Source organism: Phytophthora infestans, genomic scaffold (genome assembly GCF_000142945.1).
Source record: "Phytophthora infestans T30-4 supercont1.1 genomic scaffold, whole genome shotgun sequence".
Lineage (NCBI taxonomy): Eukaryota > Oomycota > Peronosporomycetes > Peronosporales > Peronosporaceae > Phytophthora > Phytophthora infestans.
This window is the reverse complement of record NW_003303758.1, coordinates 6,244,820-6,261,989: the sequence shown is the minus strand read 5'-3', so window position 1 is coordinate 6,261,989 and position 17,170 is coordinate 6,244,820. Positions and strand designations below refer to the sequence as shown.

Here is a 17,170-nt window from a genome sequence, read left to right as displayed (position 1 = left end):
AAAGTCTCTGGCCCCAAAGACTCACTTTCTGGATGTTGGGGAGGGGGGAATTGTCCACCGGGTCGTCGCGTTTCCGTTTGAGTTTGTGCAGTCTCATGACTCGGAAATAGTCATCTGCTGCTGCTGTGTCACTTGTCTCCTTGTCCTGTTGTTGTGGGTTCTCTTTGGCGTGTGATTTGGCTGCCTGCGCGTCCTGCAGCACCTCGTCGGCCGAAAAAATGTCCACGTCGCCGTCGTCGAAGCTTACCTTGTAGAAAAGTCCGCCTGAGACCCAATAGCAGCCCACGACGGTGCCCCAGAAAGCGCGAGAGCCAAAGCTCTTACGCACGCGCACGCCAAAAAGAACATCCTTCTCCACGCCGACCACAGTAGCCTGCGCATAAAACGTTAGAAGATACGTATATCACTAGATGGACTAGGTGGGGGTCGTGTCCATACCGGCAATGTGGACTTGGTCTGCGCCTCGGCGTCTACCATCGTACAGTGGCGTTGGGTAGAGCGGGAAGTGACTTGGTGGCGGCGGATTGGTTTTGGGTGACTTTGTACACGGACCGATGATTGGTTAAAAAGAAGAATAAGATGGTGTGCAACACGCCATTTACAATGAAAAGAGTTGAGTTGACATGTAAGTTAAATTTTAAGTGTGGCGAGGGTGCGTGCGCGCCGGCTATTTGATGGTACTTGCTGCTTGAAGCGGGCGAGGGCTTCTTTCGCCGAAGCGTCGGAGCTGGGCATGTTGTCCACGGATTCCGGGGTCATCCCCTTGAAACTGTGAGGAAAGTCCACGAGAGTGAAGGCTATTGAGAGTTTTGCTGCGGTACCACGCTTCGTGGTGACGTTGTTGTTGCCCTCGTGAGGTTCTTCATAGATAAGAGGATCGCAGTCTGTAGCACCGACCAGACCAGAAACGTCCTCCTCACTACCTACAGTCGGGGGCGAGTCGCACTGGTTCGAGTACTCAGCTTCTAGTTGAAGCGTCTGCAGATTCAGTTTTAAAGGTTCAAGGAGTGTACGTCGACGGAGTTCAACAACTTCCAGAGAAGAGCTGCGCATGTTCTTCCCCAGCTTCACGACAGGCTCGTCACTCTCGGCTAACGTTTCGCTAGGCGACGACGTGGTCTCCTCAGCGTTCCCAGACTTTTCAGTCGGATCAAGCATGGACTGATCAGCGTCATAGTCAGCGTCCGAGCTCATTTGCTCAACAGAAATGGCGTCTGCGTTCTTGACGACATGTCGTTCTGCAGACACCGCATTGTCGAGGTTGGACCCGTAGCTGCTAAGGAACTTGTTTAAATTGTTTGACCGGGCATTAGTAGTGATCTCCGCCTCCTTAGCAAGATCGCTGACCAACAATACGGGAGCAACAATTCCGTCCCGTGCGTCTCGTCGGCGAGATTTTGTCTGCTGAGTCATCCCAGCGGTAGGCTTCATCGTGGCACCTTTTGTGCTGTTTTTAGCCTCGCTCGGCGCCTTCATGCGTGACTCAAATCTACTGCAGAGACTTTGAACCATCTGGCGAGAGCGAAGTTCCTTGAGAGCACTTCGGATTGACGACTTCATCGGACCGACAGGTGAGCGGATCGGGATGGAGGAGAGGTCCGGCAACGCCAGCTTAAGACGGCGTTCATGAACAGGTTTCTGGATAACGATCTCGACCCCTTCCGCGCTCAACTCCTCTTGCTTCTTCGAGTGATCTTTCAGCGGCGACAGTCGACCAGTTAACCAGTGCCTGGTAGCGAACCCCACCACTACCACAGTGACGAGCAGTAACAGTGCGACGAAAACTGCCATCCCGGAGATCGTGATTCTGCAGACCTTCGCCGACACTTAGCGTCTTTTGGAATGAGCTATGTTGCGCTGAAGCGGACATAGCTGCAGAGATTCACCATGATGACAGCTCAAATCCGCGACATCAAGGTACTTAGTCGCTATTTTGGCTCATTGGAACGCCCTACCATACTCGAAGTCTTGTCAACGGTACTTCTGCTAAAAATGAACGATATAGTGGCAGGTTCCATGGATATGTCAACGTTTCCTCTCTGAGACGGATAAGATTACCTCTTGTCTCGTTTGTTCTGATGACCATGCCGATTCGAATTGAATTTCGTGTAAAGACTCCACGCTGGTTTATTCGTCTCGTGATGGTGAAAACTGGTCGATGGCTTCTGTAGCTGCAGCATTCTGTTGGATGAGATAGCCCTTGGGTGAAGTGGGTCGCTGCACAGTTCCTTCCGGATGCCGCATGGTCTCAGACTCCATTGCAGCGGTACCTCCGTCGTGCATCGATGAGTCAAGTGATTGGAGTTGCAACATCACTTCCATCGAAAGTGGCTGCTGGACTCGGTCGAAGCGTTCGTTTCTAGCTGCGATTGATTTGGTCCTGCCAGAGACTTTGCGAGTACATGTAGCAGACCCGCCGAAATGTTGAACGGCTGCCATGGCTGCTTGCTTCAACTTCCTGCCTTCAAGATTAAGATTCATGTCACTCGAGTGCTTAAACCTGGACAGAACGGATAGCTCCTCGGCTGACATCCTGAATAAATAGCACGAGCAACAATTGAGTCAGAAACACCCAATGCAAATCCTCAATCAGCCTTGTGTACCTCCACGAGTGGCGTAGGATTTCTTCAATAAGTGTATAACGATCCATCTTCTTCAAAATCCTCTTGAAACTCTTGTTATGCAGCCACACAGAGTAGCACCTTTCACAGGAATCTGGTTGACCTGGTCGTTCTCGATGCACAATTCGGTTTTCGCAGTCATGAGAAAACAGCATAACTCTGTAGTAAACTCGCAAATCATCACGTAAGACAAAAAATCACCTAAGTAACCCCCCCCCCATTTAAACTCACTTGTCTGATCGAAGATCCCTCACCACATTGACTCGATACGTCCCCACATAGTACTTTGCAAAGGCATGAACTAGCTCCACATTTTCACGATAAAACGCATCCGGCACGATACCCGGACAGCGCCATCCAGTCGTCGGGAGATGAACCAACACTGCAGTACAGGGTACATTCACTGGTGTCTTCTCTCTGTTTCCAACCTCCCCATACCCTTCTTCACCTTCATCTTCACTACTGACAACCCTCCGTCGCTTGGGCAGAATCCGTTGAGCCTCAATCTCCATCTCAATCTCGCGTCGTCTCTCTTCCTCCTCCGGCGTCGTCATGTCTGAGGTGCCATTGTGAGCCACGACGCGACTCTTGTGCATCACCCAGGCAGCCTCCTGGAATTTCCCGTTCATCTTGACCTTGAAACCTTTTGGGTCGTTGGGTTTGCGGCCTCTCTGAGTTCTGCAGCGTCAAAGCCAGTGAAAAACTCAGACAAAGGAAATACGATACGCAAAAAAAAAATCGCCTACCGCTCATAATGCTCGGCGCAAGTACGGCAAATAATCCACTCGCCGTTTTCCTCGTCTAGCTCCTTAATTTCCGAGTCCTGGCGCACGCTATCGGGCCACTCCGTACGTCGACGACGAGCCTCATAGGGCGCTAGCATGTCAAACTGGAAATGTCATTACTCTCCCTCGCTATAGTGTGTTCCAACGCCAATTTATGTTGAAGTTGTCTCTATTTGGTCTATTTGTTTGGCTATTTATTGGACGTGCTGGGTGTGGGTGTCTTACTCGTCTTCCGAGTCGATGAGCTAGAGGAGCTTAGCGTGGCAACACTGTCGCCGATGTATCTATCGTGATCTTTCGTGTGCTGGATGAGAGCTCGCCATGCGCGACTTTGGTTCAACAGCTTCGAGTTCCCGACGATCCACAGACTGCTCTTGGCACGAGTGATGGCGACATTCATCCGTCGCTCGTCAGCCCAGAAAGCGTCGAGCACGTCGTCATCCTCATTGCCACGATTGCGTTTCTTTCTCTTCCTGCGGCCGCCATAACTCGTGCGGACACACGAGTAGATGATAATCTCCTTCTCGCGGCCCTGGAAGCCGTCCACTGTGTTCACTTCGATTCCAAGATGGCGGTCAAACTCTGCCTCCAGCTTTCCGACTGCTCCACGCACTTCATAGATCTGTTGTTTGTACGGCGCGATGACACCAATGCGCTTCTTCCACTCGATTCGAGGGAACTTCGTCAGCAGGCGTCGAACTAGTTGGATCACAGCCTCCACCTCGCTCATATTCCGTAGCGATGTGGACCCATTCACCTGAGTTTGAGCTCCTTGCACATCCAAAAACAGTAAAGGCTTGAAAGCACGGTCGTGATGGTAGTCCTGCGTAGTCCACTCGCGCATGTTGTCGTCCTGTACCAGCCTCCCTCCGTAGAAGTACGCGGACGGGAACTCGGAGATCTCAGGGTGCATTCGATACTGCTGATTCAACAGCAACACTGGCGAGCCATTTTCAACGAGCCGCTGCTGCAGACTCCGATCGTAGCCCATGGACACGAGGCTCTTCGAAATCACAGTAGCCGGTAGTTGTCGGTGATCGCCCACCAGTACAACTCGATGTGGTCGGAACTTGAACGGGATAAGTGTGCTCGCTTCTACAGCCTGGGCTGCTTCGTCAATGATGAGCGCGTCGAAGTCCTGTGCAAACTCACACATCGCCACGGATCCCGCTCCACTAAGCGTGCAGAACACGATCTGAGCATTCTTAATGATTGCTTGGCGCGCCTGCTTCGCAGTCGGAAAAGTGCTGCGGTGCTTCGTCACCAAACTTTCGAGTAGAACTTCTTCCACCTCACGGGCGTATTTTCGCATTTTCTTGCGGTTTTTCTTGCTTTCGCTGGCTTCTCGAGCTGCGGCTACGCTTGCAAGTTGCTGGCTGCTTTCCGGGCGACCGACACGTACGATACGAGGGCGGTAGGACTCTCCTTTCTCGCCGTCGTACAAGCCTTCGCTCAAAACTCGTAGCACCAGTTCATCGACGGCAGCATTACTTGGTGCAGCCACGAGAACACGAATCGAAGTTTCAGCTACAGTCTTAGACACCGCAGACGCTCGTGCGTTTTGCAGTGACGCTCCCACCCGAATACGCGTCGTGCCCTTTGTTTTCTGGAGTGTAGCTAGACCAGCACCATCCAGCAAAGCAGAAAGAAGCCCGAGAATCGTCTTAGTTTTACCTGTACCGGGCTGTAAAATTACCACGAAGTTAACAAAGGGTGCGGTTAGTTCATGCGAGGAAAGTCCAAAGTCAAATAAGAGCACAGCCTACCGGTCCTTGAATGATGACTCGGCTATCTTCTCCCAGACATCCAAGGATTGCCAGGACTTGCGAGTCGTTGTAATGCTTGTGAAGATACTTCAGTAGGCGCGACGAGAGCATCGAAGATGAAGCGACAGGTTTCTTCTCTGGCCTAGTAGTTGGTACTAGCTGTCCGCGTAGTAGAACTTGCTTCAGATCGTTTGGAAAAAACGATATTGCCTTTATCGCTTGGAATTCGCGGGCACTTGTGGTTGTGTTGTGTACTTGCTGCATCGACCATCGCCAAGTGGGCGCTCGTTGATTGGAGAGACATAACTCAGTTAAAACACCAAAGTTTTCGACTGCATCATCTCGGTCTCGTTGTTGAGCACGAATAAGCACACAGATCTGGTCACTTTCTCCACCTCCGATCTTACCTCCAGGACCGGTTTTTCCTCCAACTGCAACCACAGAGTCACACAGGACTACACCAAAAACGCACATCTCGTAGTTTTTCCAGCGAGGAGAGCGGAGAAGCACCAAATCACCACTGATGAAATCCGATGAAGCCCTCTTACCGAGCCCAGAAGCATCAAACGTAAGGATGTAGTCGTTGCTGCTGGATGTGTTTCCGGTAAACCCACTTTCTAAGAAAATGGCTCCCAAACTCAGTCCCAATGACGGTGTAGAGATCCCCTGGGTGCCGCAAGGTGATACTGACGCGAGTGACAGATGTCGAGTGGGGCCTGAGCCTCCTCCTCCTTTTCTATCCGTGGTGCTGCTGACGGATGCGACCAGCTCTTCCATAATCGCCTCGAGCTGTACATTGCAATAGTCTTCGATTGACGAGTGCTGTGCTGGTATCTTCCCACCCGCATGCTGTTCAAGATGCGCCCTCTTCCTTCCAGATTGACGGACATTTCGCGGTGACAAGTCCAGCAGAAAATCGTAGAACTCGTCTAGTGCTGGCCAAAGCAGAGAGCTCTTTACATTAGGAGACTTCTTTGCAGTAGAAAACGATAGACCTATGGGTTTCCGTTTTTTGGATCTCACTGCAACCACGGGCGATGACGTCGACGTGGCAGCGGACGGGATCGCCTTACATTCTCGAAGACCTCCCGCCAATGCACCCTGTTTAACACCAGCGTTGGCCATGGAAGATGACTTAGTTTCGCTTTTACGACTAGGGTCGCTTCCTGCAGCTTTCAAAGCGGCCTCTAATACGTTCGAGCTGGGCGTGTCATCCGTGTAGTTTTCTTCGATTTCCGAGTCCGATTCTGATGACGATGAGGACGAAATTACCATAACATCCCGTCGTTTTACACGCTTTACTCCAATGAGTTCACCTTCATCTTCGCCAGCATCTTCATCATCCTCGTCTGAGTTGCTAGGGGCAGTGGTTCGCTCGAGAATTTCACTGCTTGCTGGCGCGTCTGGCTTATCAGCTTCATCCATAACCACTGCTTCACATTGTTTAAAGTCGCCAAGGGTCGACGATGGTGGCACAGAATCCAGCTCACCTCCGGAAACGCCTTCCATGCATTCAGCCTCGCCAGCCTCCACTTCGTCTTCTTGATGAACTTTGTACTTGTCGTAGTTTCCGCTGTCAATTGTTGACGTTCGCGAATATTCTGTCACAGAATCGTCGTCATCTTCACCTTCTTCTTCATCTTCAGACATACTGACATCCGACACATCACCATCGCTTCCAGTCGCGGCATGCACAGATTGCTGGTCTACATATACATTCTCCTCTGGTGGAAAGAGTTCTGTTGACGGCGCTTTTTCTGGTGGCACCTCACCTCCTTGGTTTGGTTTCTGCTCATATACAATCTGTTGTTTGGTTAATGTAATGTGATCAAACAATGGCATTGACAGCGCTTGTGCCTGCGATGTGGCGCCACTCGACAGCTCTAACACAATGTCTGGGTCTATCTGCTGCTCAGCGACAGTCTCCTTGTCAGTACCAGAGTAGCGCTGATCTCCACGTGTACTACCCTTCTCGTCAGTAAGTGCGGCTACATTGCCTTGCTTGTCTTCGACTCGTAGTTTCGAGTGCGCACTGTAATTTACAGAAGGATGCTTGCGATTCGGAATCTGATCGACTTCCGAGACAGAAGCTGTTTGTTTCATATCCTGATCGCTATCGTACCTAGCCAAGTCCAAGTATCGGGCTGTCGATTTAGCTCCGGTGGTATTAGACTGCCCGGATTCATTTGTGCGGTCATGGGCAGCAGATTCCTCTTTGTATTGTTTTTCAACAGGAGCTTCTGACAGCGCAGGTGACGTTACAGCAGCTTGGAGAAGTTCATTGGACCGCCTGAGTACTTCATTTTCTCGTCTTAAGCGTTCCATCTCTTTCAGCACCTCAGGCGCCAATACGGGAGCGGATTCTTGTTGTTTGATGTCCATGGCTGCCTCCGTCGACTGCTGATGAGCAAAACTATGAGGCTCTATGAGTTGCGCTTTAGCTTGTTGTTCTACAGCCGCCGTCTTTACTGGGGCAATAGGCGACGGAGAATTTACCGGACTGAACGAATTACAGGCTGCAACAGCTCCAGCTTCACCAGACGGAGGTGATTCTTTCCGCGGCGTTGCAAGCTTTCTTTCCACCTCCTCAAGCGCCATTGCAAACATGAGATCTTCTTCCATGTCATCAGCAATAAACTCGTTCTTTACCAGGTTAGCCGGTGGACCAGCCGACGAGACAAAACCTGCGTCAACCGAATGGCTGGCAGTTGGAGGTGCAGCTGACGTGTCTGGGAGATGCTGCTCAGTAGTACTTGATCGTATTGGGCTCGACTCCGCTATTGCCAATGCTGCTTCACTCGCCGCATCCATGACAGGATTTAGAGCAGTAGTAACCGCAGACGTCTCAATTTGTACAGGTGAAGCATCAGGATTGGAGTATGTAGCGGCCACTGCAGGAGCAGAAAACGCAGGAGCTGTAGCTATAGCAGAAGCAACGACTGCACTTGATGCAGCAGCTGGCTTCATATCCCGAGACAGCGTCTGGATACGATATTCCACCCTGTCCCTCTGTTCTCGTTCCAGCTGCGCTTTCACTTCTGCAAGTGTCATCTTCGTTGCAGCGCGCGTCCTCCTCTTCACTGGTAATTTTTTCTCTGCTGTCGCTTTCTTTCTAGTTACAGCAGTCGCAGTCTTCTTCACCCTTGTCTTCTTTTCTGCTGCTGTTGCTTTCGTTGCAGGCACCCGAGGTGCCCCTGTCTTCCGTGCTGTCGTCTTCGAATCGGCTGTCTTCGATTTGGCTCGCATTCTCGTCTTCTTCACGTCTTGAGTTAGATCTTCCACTGCATTGGCTCCAGCGCCACAACTAGCGTCTTTTGTGCCGGAGGTAGCCAGGCGTTTCTTAAACTCGCGCATACCAACTTCCACGCTCACAAATTCGCTCTTATCACGACCGGAGCGGCGCGTCTTCTTGCGAAACGTGGCATTGGGCTCCGCCTTGCGCTTCTTGACGCTGTCAGCGTCTGCGTCCATGCGGAGAGCCTGCAGACAGCGACGATTTGATGGGCGAAGATGTGCGGCAAGTTTTATCCAATAGAAACAAAGTGTAGCCACTGCGACCCTTAGTGTGGTACACAAATCAGCGCGCTTAGTTGATTAGAAGCGCGCTTTACTTACATCACGCGACCTTCACGCAACCTTTGATATAGACGGCCCACCGCCAGTCGTAGCTTTCCCCAGAAATCAAGAATTCGAGCCAACTAAAATGTCTGAGGTCGAGAAGAAGGAGGGGACGACGCCTAAGGTCGAGGCCGAGGAGACTGATGCCGCCAAGGACCCGGAGTCGGAGGAGCCGCAGGCCTACTTCGAGCCCGTTGTGAAGCTCGACGAGGTCGAAGTGACCACTGGCGAGGAAGAGGAGGAGGTTATCTTTAAGCAGTACGTTGCTAAAAAGCATTTTGAAGCGTTTTTATAGGTATTTTATCTTAAACCAATTTATTTATCTAGGCGTGCCAAGGCATTTTGCTACCGTGAGTCGCTGTTGGACAAGGGAACAGGAAAGAAGACGTGGTGCGAGCGTGGTGTGGGTGATGTGCGTTTCCTCAAACACAAGGAGCACCAGAAGGTGCGCATGCTCATGCGCCAGGAAAAGACGCACAAGATTTTGGTGAACCACCTGGTGGAGTCGCGTACGGAGCTCACGCCTAACATGGGCAGCGACCGCGCCTGGGTCTTTAGCTGCTACGATTTTGCTGAGGGCGTCGTGGAGACTCAGGTATTCGCGCTGCGCTTTGGCAACGCTGAGAACGCCCAGAAGTTTAAGGAAGCGCATGACGCCGCCAAGGCCAACAATAAGAAGCTTGAGGACGGTGCTGATGCCACTGACACTTCGGCTGGAGACGACGCTGCTAAGGCTCTCGAGTCGCTGAACGTCAAGAAGGAGGAATAGACATGAAGCGAGGGACACGCTGTGGACATTGACTAGCTGATAAGTAACGCAGCAACACAGGGACCAAGCTGTGGCAGGTGACGACGAACTGGGACTCGGAACAGGTCAGCAACGTGGTGAACAGCTTGTGGCTAGTTGCCTGCTGAGGTTTGGCTCCTTCTTGGAAGTTTTTTTTTCATTTACTACATTTTTTCAGACCATATACTTCGTCTTCTTCGCGTATAGTTTGATAATGCGGTGATGTTTGAGGTGGAATAGTACTACGTAGTAGGAAATATGGATTCTAAGGTTCAGCAGGTAACAGGCGATCGATGGAGCCATCTTGGACGTCGAACGGGTCACTACAGCTTGCGACGGTGGTCGACCTGTTGTAGACTGAGACTCCCACGATGACGAGAGAGAAGCCCACGAAGTAGAGACTGCTGAGCTCCTCGTTGAAAAGATACTTGGCTGCAACGACCGCGAAGAAATCGGATGTAAGCAGCGACAAGTTGAAGACGGCGGCATCGCCTGTAGTTAGGAAAATCTGCACGAAGTCATCGAAGTTAGATCCAGTAACTTGGGGATGCAACAAACTGTCGTACGCACCGACGTGGCACTGTACATGACGAACAACGTGATGATGTAGCCAAGTAGACACAGCATGCTGGGCCAAGTCCTGGTTGCATGTCGTAAGCGAGTTGGTTTACCACTTTACGACTACTGCAAAGAGACATTTCGTACCAGTCTACAGCTCGGACAATGTCTCCTTCAAAATACGTCGCTTGTGCAGAACTGATGAGAAGGCCAAAGAGCCCTATTAGACCGAGGACCTCCATCTGCCATCACCGTCGTATTTAGCACAATTCACGCACCACAGGCAGCAAGCTACTCACACGTCGATTCTCCTTCTTGACGAGATATTCTTGTCCAACATTTGAGCAGGCATAGACAGCACTTCCAAACAAGCAGAGAAAGTCTCCATACAGTGCTGAGACGTCCCACGATGCCTTGAGCATAGTCTCCTGGTCGCGAATCACGTCCGAGATGACCAACACACTGATGCCCACAAGACAAAAAAGCACCGCCACAAAATGCGAGCGTGTATACTTGGCTCGCAAAAACACAGTTGACAGAAGCATCACTACTGGAATAGTGAAGCAATCCAGCAGCATGACGCTTGAGATCGATGTATACTTGTACGCGCAGACCACTAAAAAGTTTCCCTCCACATCAGCAAATGCCAGCAGCAGATATTGCCAGCACGGGATCTCGAGTTTGTAGCCTTTTTGGCGTCGGAACCGCATGATGGGGTCCACCAAGTACAGGCATAAAAGCAGATAATTGCCAGCGCTCTGCGTCACTGGGATGTGGATCTGTACGAAGATAATGCACAACCAATCCACATGCACAAAGTAAGAGTCATCACTCCAGTCTATGGCGCATTTGTAGCCATCTTCCAAGACGTCCGATGCGAAACACTCGCACCTGAAACGATCCATTCAACAGTTGAGAGAAAACACCGGTACATGCAATCAACACCGAAATGAACTGGCCTAGAATCAGCACGCGGTTCATAGCATACACTGTCGAGCATGAGCTGCTGTCGCCATCCGTCGCCATTTTTTAACAGCCAAAACAGGTGGCGAATTATCGCTGTGTACCATAAACCCGGCACATTATCGCTTGGAAATCTAAGTATTCAACATTAACGTTTTGGACTAAGGGTTGTGATATGGCTCCTCAATTCTCTTTGCCATTTTATCGTAAAGTGAGCAGTTGCCAGCCTGCTTTTCCTGCATCAGCCTATTGATCATGGGCTTCCACTTACGGCCGCGCGTGTTGATGAACCAGTTGTTCACTTGCTCGAGCGTGATGCCTCCTTCCCGTGCAAGCCACTCCTTCTCTTCTTCAGTTGGATACGGATGATGCAAATTGTGCTCGAACCAGTCGTGCATCAGCTTCTTTGACAATTTGGACAGACTTGAGCGTTTCTTGGGCACATTATTGCGAGCAGCAAGTTCCATGGCGTACGGTGACACTTGCGAGAGCGACAACGAAAGCGGAGGAAGGGCACCTCGTCCAGCATTGATGGGCTCTTGCTGCTGTTGATGCTGAACAATCCTCCTCTCCCCCCACTCGTGTAAGCGGTGTGCTGTTTGGTCATATCGAGCCTTGATGGTAGGGTCTTCCACCTGCGCAGCCACATCAGCCATGTTCTGCATTGCCACTGCCTGCATGTACTGAGATCTACTAGCGTCGCCAGTAGAGAAGCTGTTGCCCACATCAAAGCCCTGATAACTCTGTGCTTTAGTTGGCAACCGTTCAATCACTACAGCGAGTGGGTCGATGGCACCAGGGTCCATCTTCACCTCGGGATTGTTTGCGAGCATGAGCATTCGTTGGAAGCTTCCGTTTGCCTGGAAGGCCTGATCTTCCAACAAACGCTGGCGGCTCTGTTCCACAGGTGCCAGACTATCTTGCTTGGTTGGCGTCGACTGCGGGGCTGCAGATCCAAACTGAATAGGCGACAGCGTTGCAAGCATCAACTTCAGGTCCTGTTGCAGACCCGGGTCCGCTTTCACTGTGGTTCGTTGAGAACGTCGTGGTGGAGGCCTCTTGGCTGCTGCAGATGTAGCGATGCACTTGGGCTCTCGCCGGTGTTGACCAGGAACGTAGTTGGCAAGATTTGGGAACGTCATCGCACGCTAAGAGCAAAATTGTAAATGAATCCGAGAAACAATTGCTCAATATGATGGAAAGGGATTGGCTTGGAGTGTGACAAAAAAACTGACACTGATTGACTGGAAACGACTAGTGGTGCAGACTCAACTTCAACTACTGCAACGTGTTTAGAAACGACTAGAGGAGCTACCAACGCTGGATCGCTCCTGAAGTAGCCGATTACTGCGGGTGCGCTCGCGTACCGAACGCGCGACTTCAGATTGTTCTCGAGTAAAAAGCAGGGTGTCTTCAACTTGCTGCGACATCTGCTGGAGTTTGGCCATGAGCGAAATCTGGTATTGTTCCGAGTCGTCCTCCTCGTGAGCAAATGAAGATGCTGTCGATGAGGTGGAGCTCCGACTTCGCCGCGTCGCGTTCGCCGGAGGTTTTTCATAAATCACCATCGGTGTGCTCTTCAGCCGACTTGACTTGAGTATGTCGCGGCCTTCGCTCTCATTGTCAATGTCGACTTCTTCGCCTTCCTCATCAGATGAAGCCCAGCCCATTGAGGACAAGTTAGATGCACGAACCTCGCTGTCGTTGCTTAGTCCCTGAACTTGAGTAGAGATGTTGAAGACGAAGGACATCAGGGACCGCTCGCTGCCTAGCATGTTGATGTCCACTTGCCTTGTGTCTTTCTCGGCTGGTGTGTCTTGTTCATGAGCCTTATTTCGAAGCTGCTCAGTAGAGAGCATGTTCATCTTAGTAAAGCAATGGCGGCAAAAATCCGCTCGCTTGGGATGGCTTGGCATGGTGTCGCGGGTGAGAACGGTCTCTCGGAAGCGGCATTTCTTGCAGACAGGTTTGTTACAGCCAGCACACTCGGTAAAGTTGTCGAAGAAGGAGGGGCTACTTTTGCAGACGCTGCAGTTCTTTCGCGACGAGCTGCTGTGCGAGGCAGCAAGACGTGTCGCTGTCGTCATCATCAGCGTGAGTTTCTTGGCGCGAGTGCACTCCAGCGCGTTGACAAACGCCATCATGACGTCAGAGACCGCTTTGGTCACGAAGAAGGACAAGGTACCAATATCGACGTCACCTTTCATGTAGACACCCACCAGGTCGTCTTCCAGCTCCTCAAACACATAGCAAAGCGAAACATGTGCACGCTGGTGCGTCATCTTGCTAGAATACTCCGGTAGCTCCACCGACTGCATGACGTGGTACGCCATTCGCTTCCCCGTTGCTTGGCGTACCATTCCCACCTTTTCGAAGTAACACAAGTCCCGATTATTGGCCATAGTCAGCTTGATCGTCGTCCACTTGATACCAGTGAAGGCGTACGGCTCCAGCCTTGTCCTCTTCTGTACTGCGGTCAGTACGCCGCTATCGGCCAGCCGCGGACAAGTGATGGCGTTCATGAATAGCATCTCCTCCGTGTTGTCGCAGTAAAGACCTTCAAGGACATCATCGAAGCGTGCGTGCAGTGTGCCGACGCATAATAGTGGTGTGTGTCCGACAACAAGGGGGTGGCCACGAAATAATCGGACGCCGCGTTTCGATCGCAGTGACTTCCATTGTTTTGTGTTCACGTCTCCGTTCAACTTTCCATAAGCTGTGATAGTCTCCGTTAATGCTTTCTCAGCACGATCGTGGTAATGATCCAGTTGCGGGACCTCCAGCGTTACATTGGGCTGACCAGCAGGGCGACCACGCTGCGGTGGGCGAGTCGGGGTGGGGAGGTAACTCATAAGCCGGTGACCAAAAGCAAAGCGGCTGGAAGGTGTTTGCGCCATGGCGAAGGTTGTTCAGAAAGTGAAATGGCGATCGTCTTAGGGTCACCTGCGGGTGGATTGTGGAGTCCACACTGTGGAGCGACTTGGGTGACGCAGCAGCGGACGCATGACCACATAGGACGTCCACCCGGGAAACTTCGTCGGCACGCCACGCTGTACTCGATGCGATCTCGCGCTTCTCGAATCCGCGGAGCCTCCGCGGCGGAGGCACTGTCTATGAGTGTCAGGTGCGGCGGCATCTGGTTTTCGCGTGAACATGCACCTGCACATAAACTTGGTGATCGAGTGGACGCTTTCGGTGCGACCAAGATCTCGGTGTACACTGAAGTTGTTGACGGGCATGGCAACATGACGCTGTCGTTTGCCCGGTGAACAATGCCTGCCCACTTTCGAGGCTATTATTACAGTACGTCGGAGATATTATAGTCTTTCAGTAATAATGAATAGCCAAAGTGTCGGAACTTCCAGACCTCCGCTCTTGAATTGCGGCACCAGGGCTGACAATTCAAGGTTGTGGAAGCGTACTCCCAAGCCAATTCGAGGACGACGACTTTAGTACTGGTATCTTGCTAGCGTAGTTTCCACGGGCTGCTCCCGCATGACAGGAATTTATAGTGGAACGACAATACATTTACTGTTACATGTACACGTGCATGCATCATCAAAAAGTAAAAAAAAAACTTTCTCTGACTCAAGGATTTGCTGCTGCTAAATCGTATTGCGGCCTCGAACTGTAAAAATAGTGCTGTCATGAGAACGCGCTCGTTGCAGTTTGAAGCTGTTCGATGCTACACCGATGCCGCCAGATTAATATTGTACAGTACCAAAGTGCCACAGTGGTGCTTGCAAGGACCTGAAGCAGTGTTGATCCCTTCGACGGGTGGACCAACTGAAGGTACTACATGTACTGTACAGTAACTTGTCCCGTACAGAAATCATGAAGCCATGACACCAGTTTTTATTTAAGTATTTCTGTACATGTGAGAGAGGATCAGACTTTTCAATTTAACAAATAATTGTATACAAGATGTCTCGAATTTCTTAAGCCAGGATATCAACGCCAGTTGCCCTGCAGGCTCCGGTGGTCGGACGTAGTCTTGTGCCGTCTACTTTGCTACTGGGTCGTCTTTGCTCTCGTTTGGCCACTGCTCTCAGCTGTTGTAGCCCTCGTGTCCAAAAGTCCTGTTCCCTACCTTCCATGGGAATGCGTTTACCCTGATGGACAACCGCGTTTCGCTGCATTACTGTACACATACGCTCATTATTATAGTCAGAAAGGTAAGATTCCATTCTCATTTCATGGATGTTAATACTTATCCATATCGTAGTTCTTCAGTTTTCGATTGTTCTCATTCTTTTGTGATGTACGATTACCGAATCTGTATTTTGTTTTTGCTACGACGGGGGTATCGAATTCGAAGCCCCTGTAGCCATGAATTGGTCGAGCACGAATATAGCTCATTTCCACTGGCACTTTCGCTGTTCCACTGAATGAGAACCCAATAAAAAAACTAAAGATTCTTAGCTGGTTCAACTACAAAATGAAAAATGTTTGTCGGCGCCATATCATCCTGCTTTCGTTTCGTTTTTTTTTAATAATTTCTCAATTGAAGGTCGACACGACGAATTTCGTACGAGGTGATTGCGGTGAACAATATCTGGCGCCACCAGCATAGGACGAACAGCAAGTGTTGGTGGACAAGACGAGCATGGCCGTCATCTGGTTTTGGCTCGTTCGTCCTGAACATGCTGACGAATCCGTTGGTTTGGAGCGCGTGCTACGAATCGTACCTTGATCCATAAAGCAAGTTGGTCGTTCTTTCGTGTGAGGGGAATCCGTAGGGGGCAATCCTGGGAAGATCGCAAATCAAAGATCCGCCATGGCACGCAAGTACTAAAGTACAGTATGCACGGCACAATGTGGATTAATATTATTTGAGGTCGCGCCGAACAAATTGATGCTTACGAACCAAAGATGGAATCGCGATTTAAGCATTAAACGAAAGCGTGGCGTCACCTCCAGGCCTTCCGAATAATGCATTGCAGTGAAAATAATATGGCAATATTTGTTTGGAATAATTCATTTTTCAGCTATGATGAAAATTTTCAGTAAGATATTTCCAATATCGTCATAGATTTGTCAACATCGAATATTCCCCTGCAAGAACTGATTTCACTTAAAAGCAAGAATCTTATTGCAGTTGTATTATCGCCAGGAGACCCTCCTCTATCGTTTGAGCACTCGAAAGCTACAAATGCGAAAAATTGAAGAAGTTGTGGTAGCCCAGAAATATTATCCCATTTCTGGCCTCAAATACATTTAGGGGTATTGGGAGCTCATTATTTTTCGTCTTTTTGTATATTCAAGTGTTATTTTAATGCTCTTGGTAAAAGCAATTGAGTAAGGGTGGCTTACAGTTTTTTAGATGGAAGTTTACATCAAATGTTACAGTTCTGTTTAAGTGCGAAAATCAATTGGCTAACTTTAAACTCGATTGTTCCGATACCGTAACTCCAAATGGTTCGTAAGCATCATTTTGTTGGGCGCAGTCTCATATCCAGCACTGCTTTGGTTTTGTAAATACTCATGATACTTCAATTAAAGTTTAGTATGAATTACAAGCGAGCTCGCTGCGACTCGCATACATTTGTAGCTCACGTCTTCCCGCAGGAATTGCTATATCTCTTTTTTGTTTTCTGCGGTATTCCTGGCGGGCTCAATTTGAAATGGCACTCAATTCGAGACGACGACTTTCTATATTAAGACTCTCATTCTAGAAAAAAATTGCCGGTCCAATGCGCCTAACTTACTCGTACTTTATTTGTCATGGTAGATATTACAGCGATACGTCCTATACCATTTACCAGGACCTAAAGGAGCTTTGAGCCATTAAATTTCAGACCTTCAAAGTCATGCTTGACAGCTTAATCACAGTCACCTTCCCCAAGCTTGCAGACCACATGCAGACTGCCCTTTTGACGCGTTTCGACGATGATATTCAGCTCATTAGCAATAAAGGAGCTTCATTTTCTCACGCTTCCGCTTCGTTCGGTGTGTCCAGAAGCAGTCTCTCTCGTAGAACCACCGGTAAGGTCTCCCTCGACGCGAAGCTAGGACGTAAAAAACGTGCTGTCAAAGGCAGCTGAGGAAATTATTATTCTGTTTCGTTCTCGT

General features: G+C 50.1%; 7 protein-coding genes across 7 annotated transcripts; 1 reads left to right on the top strand and 6 right to left on the bottom strand.

The window, feature by feature from the left end:
• Window positions 1-2,127: 2,127 nt before the first annotated feature.
• Window positions 2,128-3,504, bottom strand: PITG_01084 (uncharacterized protein; the record flags this gene model as incomplete). Its single annotated transcript, XM_002909558.1, has 5 exons — window positions 2,128-2,533; window positions 2,604-2,780; window positions 2,853-3,003; window positions 3,082-3,299; window positions 3,368-3,504. 5 exons carry the CDS (start codon window positions 3,502-3,504, stop codon window positions 2,128-2,130), a joined length of 1,089 nt encoding a protein of 362 aa, XP_002909604.1.
• Window positions 3,505-3,596: 92 nt separating this feature from the next.
• PITG_01083 (uncharacterized protein) lies at window positions 3,597-6,062 on the bottom strand (the record flags this gene model as incomplete). The annotated part of the gene is made up of 3 exons (XM_002909557.1): window positions 3,597-5,090; window positions 5,173-6,006; window positions 6,057-6,062. The coding sequence occupies 3 exons, from the start codon at window positions 6,060-6,062 to the stop codon at window positions 3,597-3,599; spliced, it is 2,334 nt and encodes a 777-aa protein (XP_002909603.1).
• Window positions 6,063-8,846: 2,784 nt separating this feature from the next.
• PITG_01082 (ran-specific GTPase-activating protein, putative) lies at window positions 8,847-9,782 on the top strand (the record flags this gene model as incomplete). The annotated part of the gene is made up of 2 exons (XM_002909556.1): window positions 8,847-9,048; window positions 9,118-9,782. The coding sequence occupies 2 exons, from the start codon at window positions 8,876-8,878 to the stop codon at window positions 9,557-9,559; spliced, it is 615 nt and encodes a 204-aa protein (XP_002909602.1).
• Window positions 9,783-9,842: 60 nt separating this feature from the next.
• Window positions 9,843-11,161, bottom strand: PITG_01081 (Drug/Metabolite Transporter (DMT) Superfamily; the record flags this gene model as incomplete). Its single annotated transcript, XM_002909555.1, has 5 exons — window positions 9,843-10,085; window positions 10,148-10,217; window positions 10,283-10,377; window positions 10,435-10,914; window positions 11,027-11,161. The coding sequence occupies 5 exons, from the start codon at window positions 11,159-11,161 to the stop codon at window positions 9,843-9,845; spliced, it is 1,023 nt and encodes a 340-aa protein (XP_002909601.1).
• Window positions 11,162-11,259: 98 nt separating this feature from the next.
• On the bottom strand, window positions 11,260-11,778 carry PITG_01080 (uncharacterized protein; the record flags this gene model as incomplete). The annotated part of the gene is made up of 1 exon (XM_002909554.1): window positions 11,260-11,778. One exon carries the CDS (start codon window positions 11,776-11,778, stop codon window positions 11,260-11,262), a length of 519 nt encoding a protein of 172 aa, XP_002909600.1.
• A 1,409-nt stretch (window positions 11,779-13,187) lies between these two features.
• On the bottom strand, window positions 13,188-13,950 carry PITG_01079 (uncharacterized protein; the record flags this gene model as incomplete). The annotated part of the gene is made up of 2 exons (XM_002909553.1): window positions 13,188-13,215; window positions 13,277-13,950. The coding sequence occupies 2 exons, from the start codon at window positions 13,948-13,950 to the stop codon at window positions 13,188-13,190; spliced, it is 702 nt and encodes a 233-aa protein (XP_002909599.1).
• A 1,086-nt stretch (window positions 13,951-15,036) lies between these two features.
• PITG_01078 (uncharacterized protein) lies at window positions 15,037-15,796 on the bottom strand (the record flags this gene model as incomplete). The annotated part of the gene is made up of 2 exons (XM_002909552.1): window positions 15,037-15,239; window positions 15,631-15,796. The coding sequence occupies 2 exons, from the start codon at window positions 15,794-15,796 to the stop codon at window positions 15,037-15,039; spliced, it is 369 nt and encodes a 122-aa protein (XP_002909598.1).
• Between the last annotated feature and the right edge of the window lie 1,374 nt (window positions 15,797-17,170).